Source organism: Cynocephalus volans, chromosome 11 (assembly GCF_027409185.1).
Source record: "Cynocephalus volans isolate mCynVol1 chromosome 11, mCynVol1.pri, whole genome shotgun sequence".
NCBI lineage: Eukaryota > Metazoa > Chordata > Mammalia > Dermoptera > Cynocephalidae > Cynocephalus > Cynocephalus volans.
Genome location: NC_084470.1, coordinates 67,660,374 through 67,674,013, shown reverse-complemented (window position 1 = coordinate 67,674,013; position 13,640 = coordinate 67,660,374). Strand labels below are relative to the sequence as shown.

The following is a 13,640-nucleotide window of genomic DNA, read 5'->3' as shown; positions in this document are numbered from 1 at the left end:
TACTATCCATATGTAGCATCTATTTTGGTTAAATACGAGGATTTTGTTTTAGATCTAGCAAAGCCAGTAGACTCATTAGTTATCACTTGTCTTTAGCATTTATCTTTGGGTTTAAACAGACTCACACACATGCACACACACAGTCCTCCAAAAACGCCTATAGTTGGTATAATCGAAATAAAATAGAGAGCCCTAAGAATGCAACTAAGTATCCATTTTTAAAAATCAATTCTTCCAGAGTTAAAATAATTTAAACTTTCATAAAAACAGATATAATTGTCTCAAACTACCCAAAAACAATCAAGCTAAAATTTTCATATCATCTTCCATTACCCAACTAGATAAAACACTCAAAATTAAATATCACTAAATTAAATTGCAAAAATATCTCAGCTGGCTACTTTTCTTACTTTACTCCTATAAACAATCATTTAGTTGTTAACAATTAGTAAATCTGAGAAAATCTACCAAAAGCAAACTTATCTCCAGTAAACTGAGCAAGGAAGAGACTTTGAAAGTTTTTAACTTTTAAAAACTTGGAACAACTAGTAGTATCACTCCTATTTCTACACCTGTTTTCAACCCAAATCATCTTACTTCATATAGACCTCAGCTAGCTCAACACATACCTGGTTGGGGTTTTTTGTTTTTTTTTTTTTAGGTAACCATCAATTAACTTGAAGTAGGAGACAATTTTCTAAAATAATAACCTCATACTAGTACACTGATTTACTGAAACCACAACAACCTGTCGATAACATTAAGGGATCTTGGTTTGAAGATGGTAAAATGAGGTAATTACAGATTTCTGGATGTTGGTCATTTATCAAATCTTAAATTTTCAGAGACATGGGCAGAAATGGATGTTAAGTGTTCCCATCTTCTTTCAGAGACAGAATCTCAGAATCTTCTCACAGAGAGGAGAAAAGGAATGGCCTACCTGCCCCAAGGCACATGGCCTCAGAGCTCCACTGTTCCCTTAGAAAACAAAGAAGAAATCATGGGACTTACTTCTATAAGGTGTTCTAGCAAACTAGGAAGTCTCACTATAATTAACATAATCCTCCCTGTAACTTTCAAAAAATAGAATCAAACTATGCATGACTACAGTGACTACAATAAAATAAAGTACATACGTTTCCCCAACTGTTCCAGATTCTTCATTCACTGTACTTTATTTCTTCTCATAAACACATTTGTGGGTCACCACAATACACTAGAAAAAAGTGGCTAAAGAGTAAATTTGTCCCTGTGCTTATCACAAAGCTGAAATAATGGTCACATTCAGAGCTATGACAATTGAAGAAAAATCTATAATCTTCAGCATTAAGTCCTATTTGAAAAGATTTGTCAAACTGTATATTAACCACTCAAATATGCATTCTTTTAGACAAAATTCTAGCCCCCCCTGCTTCAATGACACCATAGCATTCTTATAAACTGCAACCTAAGGTCCTCTCAAATCAAACACAAATGCACTATAGACAGTATATATATATATTGGGACATAAAACAATGTATACTTTAGACAAGAAGTAAGATTTTCCCCCTTAAGTAATAATAAATACAAACCTAATATTCGTATTTCATTTTTTTATTAGTTTTTTTTTTTTTTTTTTTTTCCTGGTAGACAGTACACTTGGGAATTATACTGCACCAGGCATAAGAAGTAAGATTTCTACCACAGGGACATTTTGTATTCAGAATCCAATATAAATATTTCTAGTCAGACATTTCCATGGCTACAGATATTTGGTTGCTTGATTTATATGCATAGAAAGAAACAGTTATAATAACTGTAAAAAGCAGTACTTAACAAGTACTTTTAAATGATTGGAACAGTTTTCCTTTAATATTACAATACTTCTTATTGGTTTGAAAACCAGGTCACCCGACATGATGTTTTGATTTTTCTCAAAGGCATCATGAGTACTCTGCTTATTCTTTCATGCTTGTATCTTTAGCCTTCTAGCTGAGTTAGGGACCTTTTTATCAGAAATCATTTTAGCACTGTAATAAAAAAAGCTCTGTTAAGGGCAGATTATATACCATAATGATTCTTTTTATAAAAAAGGTATCTGGAAACTCTGTACAGGCACATGCATACTCAGGGTGAAGGGAACAAAACATGGAGTCTGCTATGCACAAAACTTTCTTCTGGTCCTCAATGTCTTCAAATAAATACAAATAATGTTTAAAAAAGAATCCCACACTGTGATTTAAAGAAAAAAAAAGTCTCTTCCATTTCCTGGAGAGTCAGTTTCCAAGAACTTCTCTCAGGGTTGGAGATCAGTCATCTGTCTTCCGGGCCAGTCTACAGAAAGTCCAGTTGTGCTCCACTGTGTTCTCATTGGCCCGCTCACTCATGTGATGCACTCGGGTGTTGCGGATTGTGAAACCTTGCTTTGTAATGTATTCCATCAGGTGGACCCGGAGAGAAACTTCCTGGTGATAATCACAGGGTCCAAAAGTAAAGGAAACCTGGCAGTCTCTGGTGTCCATCATGTGCTTATTCCACTTGGTAAAATAATTTGAGATGCCTTCTAGTAAGGAATGGACCTTGGTGGTGATGGTTAGTTGGGTTATGATGACAGCCACTGGGTTGGAGTACTTAGAAAGCTTCCGAGTACTAGAGAGCTCCACAACTTCTTCAAAAGTATCCATAGGATACAAAGGCTTAGGGTCATTGAGACACTGAATCAGGGGCTCAATCTGGTAAAAATCTGCCTCTTTCCGAAGCAGGTCAAATTCCTTAAAGTCCAGGGGTAAGGTTAACTCTGAAGTTCTTAAGAAGTTGAGGACATATCGGAAAAGAGGTCCATCTCGATCAATGAAGTAATTGCCTTGAGGGTCTCGAGCTGTTGGGAAGTCCCCCCCAAACATAGCTCCAAGCATGGAATCTGGGTAACGTGTCAATGTGGTGAGAGACGTTGTATACAAGTGTCCACCTACATTTAACGTGACTGGGTCAGTCATCTGAAAATTAAAAAAAAAAAAAGGGAGATCAGTTATCTGAAATCTTTTAAATTTGTCACTTTGACAAATTAAAAAAATTAACAGTAATGAGCAAAGCACAAGATTCCTTCAGGCTATAACAAACGTATTTAGCAATACTATAATGCAAAATGTCTTCACTTTCAGTGATAAGCCACCCAGATGTAGGGATCTAATGTTTGCTTTCAACAGAGAAAAAGAAGGATAAATCCAATTCTTTAAAGACTTACTCTAAGAATGGAGGGCATGACTTCAAAAGCCATATAGTTTCAGGCCCAGTACCTACAGAGTTTTCAGGTCAGAGTATATTATGGGAAGAAAAAGCCAAACTAAAATAGAGATGCTCCTTGATTTACAATACGGTTATAGCCTAATAAACACACCATAAATTCAAAATACTCTAAATGGAAAATACATTGAACACACCTAATCTACCAAATATCATAGCTTAGCCTAGTCTAGCTTAAGGGTGCTCAGAACCCGTACATTAGCCTATAGTTGGGCAAAATCACCTAACAAAGCCTATTTTATAATAAAGTATTGAATATGTCATGTAATTTATTTAATACTATAGTGAAAGTGAACAGAATGGTTGTATGGGTAATCGAAGTACGGTTTCTACTGAATGCATATCGCTTTCACACTATCATAAAGCCAAAAAAATCCTAAGTCAAATCATTGAAAGTCAGGGACCATCTATATACTCTTTAAAGTTTTTTTCTGATTTTTAAAAATAGACTTCATTTCTCTTAACTCAATTTAACATAAGACAGAATAAAAATATCTGAAAATATAAAGATATCTACTTTCAATATTTCTTTGGGTTTTTTTCCTCCTCAAAAAAGGGGAACAAATCATGAAATTTATTTTAAAAATAAAAAGCTGAGCAGACCTAATATTGATAACTATTTCCTAAAAATAATAGTTTCAATGGTGCTGGGATAACTGGATATCCATATGCAGGAGAATGAAACTAGATCCATACCTTCCATACCTCTCACCGTGTACTAAAATCAACTCAAAATGGATTAAGGATTTAAATATACACCCTGAAACAATAAAACTTCTTAAAGAAAACATAGGAGAAACACTTCAGGAAATAGGACTGGACACAGACTTCATGACTACGACCCCAAAAGCACGGGCAACCAAAGGAAAAATAAACAAATGGGATTATATCAAACTAAAAAGCTTCTGCACAGCAAAAGAAACAATTAACAGAGTTAAAAGACAACCAACAGAGTGGGAGAAAATATTTGCAAAATATACATCTGACAAAGGATTAATATCCAGAATATATAAGGAACTCAAACAACTTTACAAGAAGAAAACAAGCAACCCAATTAAAAAATGGGCAAAAGAGCTAAGTAGGCATTTCTCTAAGGAAGATATACAAATGGCCAACAGACATATGAAAAAATGCTCAACATCACTCATCATCCGGGAAATGCAAATCAAAACCACACTGAGATACCATCTAACCCCAGTTAGGATGGCTAAAATCCAAAAGACTCTGAACGATAAATGCTGGCGAGGTTGCGGAGAAAAAGGAACTCTCATACATTGTTGGTGGGACTGCAAAATGGTGCAGCCTCTATGGAAAATGGTATGGAGGTTCCTCAAACAATTGCAGATAGATCTACCATACGACCCAGCTATCCCACTGTTGGGAATATACCCAGAGGAATGGAAATCATCAAGTCGAAGGTATACCTGTTCCCCAATGTTCATCGCAGCACTCTTTACAATAGCCAAGAGTTGGAACCAGCCCAAATGTCCATCATCAGATGAGTGGATACGGAAAATGTGGTACATCTACACAATGGAATACTACTCAGCTATAAAAACGAATGAAATACTGCCATTTGCAACAACATGGATGGACCTTGAGAGAATTATATTAAGTGAAACAAGTCAGGCACAGAAAGAAAAATACCACATGTTCTCACTTATTGGTGGGAGCTAAAAATTAATATATAAATACACACACACACACACACACACACACACACACACACACACAAAACCGGGGGGCGAGGGGGGGGGAAGAAGATATAACAACCACAATTATTTGAAGTTGACACGACAAGCAAACAGAAAGGACATAGTTGGGGGGGAGGGGGGGAGGGAGAAGGGAGGGAGGTTTTGGTGATGGGGAGCAATAATCAGCCACAATGTATATCGACAAAATAAAATTTTAAAAAAAATAAAAATAAAATAAATAAAAAATTAAAATTAAAAAATTAAAATAATAATAATAATAATAGTTTCAAATACTAAGAAACAACATCCATTTAGTCAACACAACCTAGCCACAAAACCATCAGATACCCAGAGACTCAACAGCAGCTTTAAAATTTCATAATCTGAAAGTGTATTCACTTTTGTAACATTAATGTTACCATCTGGCCTTTAATTTTGAGAAGGAAGCTTATCTAAATAACACATACTTTCGGTTTTAGGAATCATGTTTAAAAATAAACAAATAGATAGACTTCAGGTATTAGGCAAAGTAAAATATTTCTTACCAAAGGAACAGAAAAATAGAGAGACATGCATACACAAAAAAGGACAAGTGGGAGAAAAGGCACCTTCTCAGCCGGTAATCTCCCTAACCACAAGAAAATGTCCTATATACTATCTACTGGACCCTTTTAGTAGTCACCACTCCATGAAGAAAGAGTTTTAAGAGCAACATACTTTAAAGACCAAAAAATTGTTATCGCTCAAAAGAATGATTACAAAAATTGAGTTTGCTTCCATTAAAACACCAAATGAAACAAACCCCCTCCCTCAAAAAATCTAAACTAATTAGAAGGGGGAAAGGGTTGCATAAATTCATAATTTTTATTCTTATAAGATATATTATACCTAAGAATACATAGGAGAAAAAGACATGCAAAAATAATTTGCCTGCCTTCAACATGCAACTTCAAGAAGCACTCACCATATAGCCCCAGTCTCCATTATCCATCTGCTCCAGCGCTGCGTCTTCAGGAGCCCAGGTGCCAGAAAAACTTGAGGAGGAGAAAAACAGACATATGATAGCACATGGAACCAGAGAAGAAAGGTTTTCCCACCCAACACAGTAGGCCAAACACCAGAAAAACTACTCATCTTTGTTCAACTAAAACCTACTACAGGGCAAAGATATGGGGAAGAAAACATTCCTCTGGGGCCTTCTACATGTCCACTATCCTTACCACAGGGAGGCCACGCAGAACATTCACCTGAGACCAAAGACCTTCACAGAGAAAGAACTATCCTACACTTAGGGAAGGAGGAGGAGCCTAGGAAGTAAACCAGTCATTCAAATTCTACCTCTCTTCTCTGAAAATCCAATTTTTAGAATTACTATAGGAGAACAATAAGATTAACCTTATAACTTTATTCTGGTACAAACCTATGATGGTAAGAGAAAGGGAGAAAAGGAAAACTTTTCATCAGCATTTCAGCTATACAAATTAAACATCTCCATAAAAGCATCAGAAATCATAAACCTCCCGGCACCAGCATCACTTTCCAAGAGAAATACATCAGAAAGGTATTTTATAATATAAAAAAAACTAGGGCTGGCTCCTTAGCTCAGTTGGTGAGAGCATGGTGTTACAACACCGAGGTCAAGGGTTCAGATCCCCTTACTGGTCAGCTGCCAAAAACTTTTTTTTAATTAATCATATATTTAATAATGATGTATTTCTCTTTATATAATAATCAAAACAAACAGAAACAATTTAAATGCCAAAACATTAGAGCACAATTCAGGGCAAAAAGAACCTTACCAGTCTGGCTGAGAGTCAATCAGCCAGCACTCACGGAGAGGGAGCCTTAAGACACTGATAAACGCCTAGATACTACTGATGCCAGTTTGAGTTTATTTTTATCTACAATTCGAAAGTACTTAAACAGTTTCCCAGCTACTGAAATGCCTTAGTCAGTTCCCTCTCACACACTTCATTGCAAAGCAAACTGCAGAGCAAATTTCAAAAGCACTGGCAAGAAATGGTAAGAAACATGGACTTATCGGTATTCATCCAGGAAAAGCATTGGCTTTTCTACATAGCTGTTGAACAGATCCACTTTTCCCACTTTTAGAAGAATCTGGCACACAATTTCCAGAACAAGCCCTGGCTACAGAAGATCACAAAGGCTCTTTCTCAAAAGGTCACTCAGGCATGTAGAGAACATTTGCATAGCACAGCATGGGCTGAAATCAGAGCCTGAAGCACATCCATTTCTCCACCTTGCAAATTCTTCAAAGTAAACAAGCAAAAATGTGGGCTAAAGGATGTGCAGTCATTTTTTATTCTTTACACTTGGCAGTTGAATGCAGATAGGCACCCACATGCCACAGGGTGAGGAACGGAACAAATGTCAAATTCAGGGCTGTTGTGACAACCTTTCGCTCCTCTAACTTGCTTCACAAAAACTATCTGAAGTAATCAAAAGCAAGAAATGGGCCTTTTACCAGTTTGTCTTGCCAGCATCTGTCTGATTCAATTACCGATAACAACAGATTAGCAATTGAGCAATTTAAAAGGCCAGTCATCCAAAAGTTCTCGTAAGATGCTTATCTTTGTCATTGTCCCATCTCCCAAAGCATTCCTTTCTGACAGCCTCAATAATCATTCATTCAACCAACATTCATTGTGGGTCAACTATGAGGGAGGAAAGAAAGTCTATGTGAAATGTGGATACACAGATACAGGAAAGGTGCAATCCTTGCCTTCATGGAGCTTTCACTCTATGAAGGAAGGTAACATACAACAACTAAAGTACAGAAGAAAATTCAAAAGTGCTGTGTAAGAGATGGACCGGCTCGAGCCTACAGGAGGAAAAGAACAAGATTCCAAAGGGGAAATGGAGGACCTCTGGAAATAGCTTACTCAGTTGAACTCTGACAGAAAATTTGGATAACAGAAGGGATTCTAGAATGAAAAAAAACATTTAAGTAGACAGGAATATGAAAGCCTTTTTCCCTTACAACATTCCCAATACAGTAAACTGAGCATGGTTTACTGTCCCCATTTTAGAGATGCAAAATAGAGAAACAGGGCAGATTAAGTGACTTGCTCAAGACCCCGCAGCTGGGAAGTAACTAAATAAAAATTTGGGTTTCCTGACTCCTAGTCTAGATCATTCCATAAGTCCCTTCCTAGGGGAGAAATTAAAAGAACAGAATCCAAGAAACAAGAAATTGAAAAGGATTAATTTTAGACTCCCTACAGCCATCTCTTAATCCTATCCACCAAGTAGGAACTGACTTACAAATTTTACAATAACTTGGCCTAACTAAACAGTTATAATGGGTTTGTAAAAATTCCCAAGTCTAAAAAAAATGGCAGGAACCTACTCACTAATGTGACTAATGGCTGCTGTCCTCTGTCTTAAGTGACATAAAGAACTCTGGTCCACGAATATTCAAATTGGTAAATGAGAAATGGAAGACCAAAGACAAGGGAAAGAAGAGACATCAATGTTACAGCTGTCATGCAAGGTGTGTCCACCATTAATCCTTTTTTTTCTTTTCTACTGCTAAATCAAAACAAGGTAACTTCTTGAGCACTCATAAAAAGAAAATTAGATACCCCTAAATCTGTTCCACAGAAAAAGCCAGGGTTCCAGTAGAAAGATATAATGAAACCTCAAGCTTAATAATTCAGGAAAGCAATTATGGGAATTTATATAAACCCATGTTTCTTAAAAAGCACCCAAAAGCCTTCCCATACTTGTGTATAAGATACATCAAAATAAACTGAATTCAGCAAAGTGACTGTCACTTTTAATAATGACTAAACTGTCTTAAAAATCAAATTGTTCATTAAAGAATTCAAAGAGCAAAAAAATATTATTGATTAAATTTTATCTCTACTCCTTGCTTCTAAACATCCTCTGTGGAGATCTTATTAGCTACAGCAAGAAACCAAAAAAAAAAGAAAAAGAAAAAAAGGCAGAAAGATTCCTGGTTATTCAATAGCTGGATAATCAGCCTCCAAATTCTGAATTCTATCTCAGAGACAATGCAGATGAATGAAATAAAATGTAATCCAAAAGAATTTCCGGAATAGCCTGTCTCTTCTACTAAATCATTTTCCAGAGCTGCTAACAATTAGAAAATGAGTCATTTGCTTTTCATCTTCTCTCCCTTCTTGCACAGTCTCCAGTGGGGGGCTTAAAGAGAAGTTAAATGACCACAAGACAGCAAGGATAGGAAAGATCTTGAAATCGGTATCAATGGGCCTGTTTTACCTGCTGAAGGTAAAGAAATATCTAATATTTCAGAAAATTTGTCAGTAATGGAGATTACAAAGGTGACAGTGAAAAAAATTTTTCTTTAAAGTGACTGTCCTTGCTAAAGATCGTCTTAAATAAAAGACTGCGAATGCAACCAGGCACAATTACAAAATTCAAAGAAAGGCTTCTGACCCTGTAAAATCAGTTCACCTGAAAAGATCTAACCTCTGATGCAAATAAAATTCTTGTGAAAACAATGCTGACCATTCCCAAAGAATATAAAGCAGTACTGCAAATTATGTTTAAGCTTCAAAGATTATTGTGACTCATATATAAATTCTGATAATGTAATGTTAGCAGATGATTAAGGAAAACACATTCTAAAGAATTTAGGGGTTCTTACATTACTTTTTAAGTAATTAACTTATTCTTCAGATTTGTTAATTTAGAAATTCTTTTAAGGCCATTTTCCTCATCACTGCAGAACCGAAGTTACAGACTCAACAGTTATGATGAACAAATTTAACACAAATATTCTGGGTTTATCATTTCTGCTACAAAGACTAAGATCTCCCTAGGGCAAAAGTGCTACTCCTATATAACAACCTGAAAATTGCAGTATAAACCCATAACTACTGCATTCCCAGAGTTTCCGTGTAGCCCTTTAAGATGCTTTTCTACTGAAACCTTTGTGTCTGGCATTCAGAAAAGAAGACTCAATAAATTCCCTCCATCTACACTTAACCTTCAGAACTGCCTTTGTACTGAGTTTCTCTGCTCTTGAAATGTGGGAGTTTGAAAGTGGAATACTTTTTATAGTAACTAGTTCAGCGACATCTAAAGGAGTCTTTCGGGTTAACATTCACACACAGGCCAGCACAAGTAGCCAGCATATGAGGATAATGTGATTATAGTGATAGACTATCCTTAACCACACCATTGCAGAAATCGATTTTTTCTACAAGTAATTTTTTTCCTCTCTCCTCTCTCAACCATGTGGTCTAGACGAAAAGAGTTACAGTTTGAAAAGTGACTTTAAAACTAAAGAGCTGTAACAAATAGTCACAAAATCATAAAATTCCTCTTACCCTCATTTTCCACAAGACAAAGGGGGTAATATCACCTTCCCACAAGCAATTACATCATTTAAGCACTATACAAAGGCAAAAACTGGCCTACAGGGTAAGAGATTATTAGGACTAGGGTTCTGAAGTCACATGCAGGTGAGTGAAGAGGAAAGAGAACTCGTTACCAGGGAGGATCCATATCCGACTGTGCTCAGTTACTAATTATGAGACCCTGAGTAAATCACTCTTTATGCCCAGCTTCTTCTTTGGGGAAATGGAGAAAATAAGTGAGATCATGAATATAAAGCCATCTGTAAACTGGCAAGTACTATATAAATGTGAAAATACTAGTACCAGTAGCATAAACAAAATTTCTGTAGTAAACTGAGAAACTTGAGAGTGTGAACACAAGTAATTGAGAGCACTGGCATGGAGACAGGGCAAACATGGAGGAGAAGGCCTCAATTTGCTTCCAACTTCCCCAGGTCCTCCTTTTCACAGAAGTCTAGATAGCAGAACTACAGGTTAATGACGAGGAGGGGGGTGGCGGGGGGCGGGGGGCGGGGGGATTTGCATCCCGTTTCACAGAGACCAACAGACATCTGAGCTCTCGATCTCAGAAGGAACTTCTCTAAAGCATGACTCAGGATTATCTCCAAGGTGAAGCCAAATCCAAATAAATGATATGTATTCCATTTTAAATAGATCCTAAAGATCAAAATCTAAGATACCTTGAGGGCTTCACAGGATTCACCCCAGGACTCCTTTATGTAGTAATGCTTTGGTTAAGATATGACTTGTGAAAATTCAAACCACAAAACTGAGGAATAGCGTCTATGGCTAGCCTGACCATTCAAACCTTCATATATCTAAGGCATTCCACAAAATCAAGCATCAGCAGGGGCTGATGGTTTTCAACCAAAAAGCAAGTTCTCTCAACCTACCAACCCTGCCGACAAAAACATTTTCCTTTTTCTAGCTACACCTTTCTTCATTTGAAAACATCTCAATTTTGGGCTCAGGCCTGTGCTAAACGCTATCTCCTGGCTCCTTTTCTAATCCAGGATCATTCATGTACTAGGGCATTAGTGACAGCGAAAAATAAACATGCCAGGGGGATATGGAAGGGATACTTAGGCTACGCCAAACGTTCTTAGCCAAACCAGCTCATCCTTGTCCTCTCTGCCACCCAAACCTCTTCTATCACAGAGTCCTATAACTGGATTTATCAACTTGTTCTAGAACTGGTATACTTGAACAGAAATATAACTTCCGCAGAATATCTAAACTGGATCTCTGTCACGTTTCATTTCCCCGTCCCACCCCCAGACACAGCCTCCACCACCGTCAGCCCAGCAGGTGCTGCAGGGGCTCCCCATTACCATGGCCATTTATCACCTCTGACATCAGGCATTAAAAATGCCACGACATGCACAAATCTGAGCATAAAGAACTCAGCTGCAATCTGAGTGTCTCTTCGGAGCAGAAAATCCCAAAGGTAGGGCTCAGAAGCCCTGCTGTACGCTTTAAACTAGGGCAAGCGGCGGCTAATAAGCGCCACCGCAAAAACAATCATTTTCTAGTGCCTCCGTCCCGGCCACGCTTCGCTGTTGCCCCACAAGCGAAGCCTCCCAAGCCGGACGGGCCCCTGCGTGTGACGGGTGATTCTCCGGGCCCGGGTTGGGGGCGCGCACCGGTGCTCCGAACCTGGGCCCCCCGAAACCACGCGTCCCCGCCGGGCGGGCCCAGAAACCCCCGCCCAGGCCCGGCCGCGGGCAGCCCCGCCGCGGGCTCGTGCCAGCCTCGGGACGCGCGTCCCGGGCTCCCCGCGGTCCCCTCAGCGCGGCCCCGCCACCGCCCGGTTCCAGGCGACCTCCACCCACAGCCTCCCCAGCCCCGCTCCCCCCACCGCTCGGCGCGGGCTTCTCCTTCTGCCCAGCCCTCCCGAGCCCCGGCCCCGCAAGCCCCACGCCCGCCCCACTCACTGCACGGCGGCGGCGGCGGCTGCCGGGCCGGGAGACGCCGGCGGCCGGAGAACTCGAGCGCGGGGACGAATGAGCCCGCGCCCGGCGGCAGCAGAAGGGACGACTAAGCCCGCGCCCGGAGTTGCGGCTCCAGCTGCCCGGCGCGGGCGGCGCCTTCCCAGCAGAGCCGCGGCGCCACAAGCACGGGCGCCCCCTAATGGCTGCGCGGGTGGGAGGCCGGAGCGGCAGTCGCCCGGAGAAAGCGTGCACAGCCAGAGCCGCGCGGACAAGCCGGCTCTACCGCAGCCCCGAAGCCCCGCCCCGAAGCCCCAATCCCTCCCTGAGGCTCCGCCCAGAGGCCCCGCCCAGGCCCCGCCCCTACGTCCTGCCTCCGCCCGCAGCCTGGGGTACGCCCAGCCCCAGGCCAGCTCTTGGCTGCATACTGGGTGCTGATGTCTCTACAGCTGTTTCTCCTCAGTCATTTCACGAACTTGTATGGGCGTCCTACTATGTGCCAGGCCTGCGGGGTACGGCAGCCACCAAGACGGAGGCGCGTCCTAATGACAGAAGACAGACAAGACTCAAGGAAACAGCTAGTAGACAAAATAATGACAATTTATGATCATAAATGCTGGGAGGGGCTTGATTAGAGGACTTAGATAGAGAACAAGGAAAGAGGGACCCTGCTTCAGAAGTGGTGGCCAAGGAAGACCTGGAGACCGTGCCCGTGGCCAGAGCCCCTTCTGGCCTTGCCCTCTGTTAGGGAGACTACCATGTAAAATAAGGGCTATGAGAGAGGAAGCCCACAGGGCCACCCATCCAGCGTGGTGGGCAGGGCAGTAAAGGACAGCTAGGCCTGAAGGCTCAATAACATGGGCAGCCAGGTGCAGAGGAGGGCCGAGCCAGTTTCAGCAGTCAGAACGACCTGTGCAAATGCCCTGAGACCTGAAGGAGCTCGGCCCTAGATGAGGCTGGTGCGGGTATTATCTCCACTTCACCAGCAAAGAAGGCAAGGCTGCAGAGGGTGGGAAATTTCCTACAGCCTTGGAGCTAATTGGTCTCTATGCATGTACTCGTTCCAAATCCCATTCACTTCCTGCTTGCTAGATCTCTGTCCCCTTCCAGGTGGGACCAGTTATATGACTTTGGTTTTGCCATTTCTTCCTCCCCACTGGGATAATCACTGGCCTTAGAAACTCACCTGGGTTTCATGTCTGCATGTGGGTGAGCTGGCCCTGTGGTCGAACTTTTATCATCATGATCACTGCAGTCATATATTTGATTTTTCTCCAAAAACTCAGATTAGTAGGTTAAATAAATGGTATATGCATCATGAACATAACTGAGTGCTATGTTATCATAGTCACAACAACTAGGTAAG

The 13,640-nt window shown here is 40.4% G+C and overlaps 1 protein-coding gene across 1 annotated transcript; it reads right to left on the bottom strand.

Moving 5' to 3' along the window:
* Positions 1 to 1,661: 1,661 nt before the first annotated feature.
* KCTD6 (potassium channel tetramerization domain containing 6) lies at positions 1,662 to 12,457 on the bottom strand. Its single transcript, XM_063115083.1, has 3 exons — positions 12,281 to 12,457; positions 5,942 to 6,011; positions 1,662 to 2,976 (listed from the first exon to the last, which is right to left on the bottom strand). The coding sequence occupies exons 2-3, from the start codon at positions 5,966 to 5,968 to the stop codon at positions 2,290 to 2,292; spliced, it is 714 nt and encodes a 237-aa protein (XP_062971153.1). The 5' UTR covers positions 5,969 to 6,011; positions 12,281 to 12,457; the 3' UTR covers positions 1,662 to 2,289.
* Between the last annotated feature and the right edge of the window lie 1,183 nt (positions 12,458 to 13,640).

Coding starts and splice junctions, on each gene's coding strand:
- KCTD6 (XM_063115083.1), bottom strand. CDS start 5,968: ATGGATAATGGAGACTGGGGCTATATG. Junction 2,977..5,941: donor ATGGAGACTGGGGCTATATG/GTGAGTGCTTCT, acceptor TTTAATTTTCAG/ATGACTGACCCAGTCACGTT.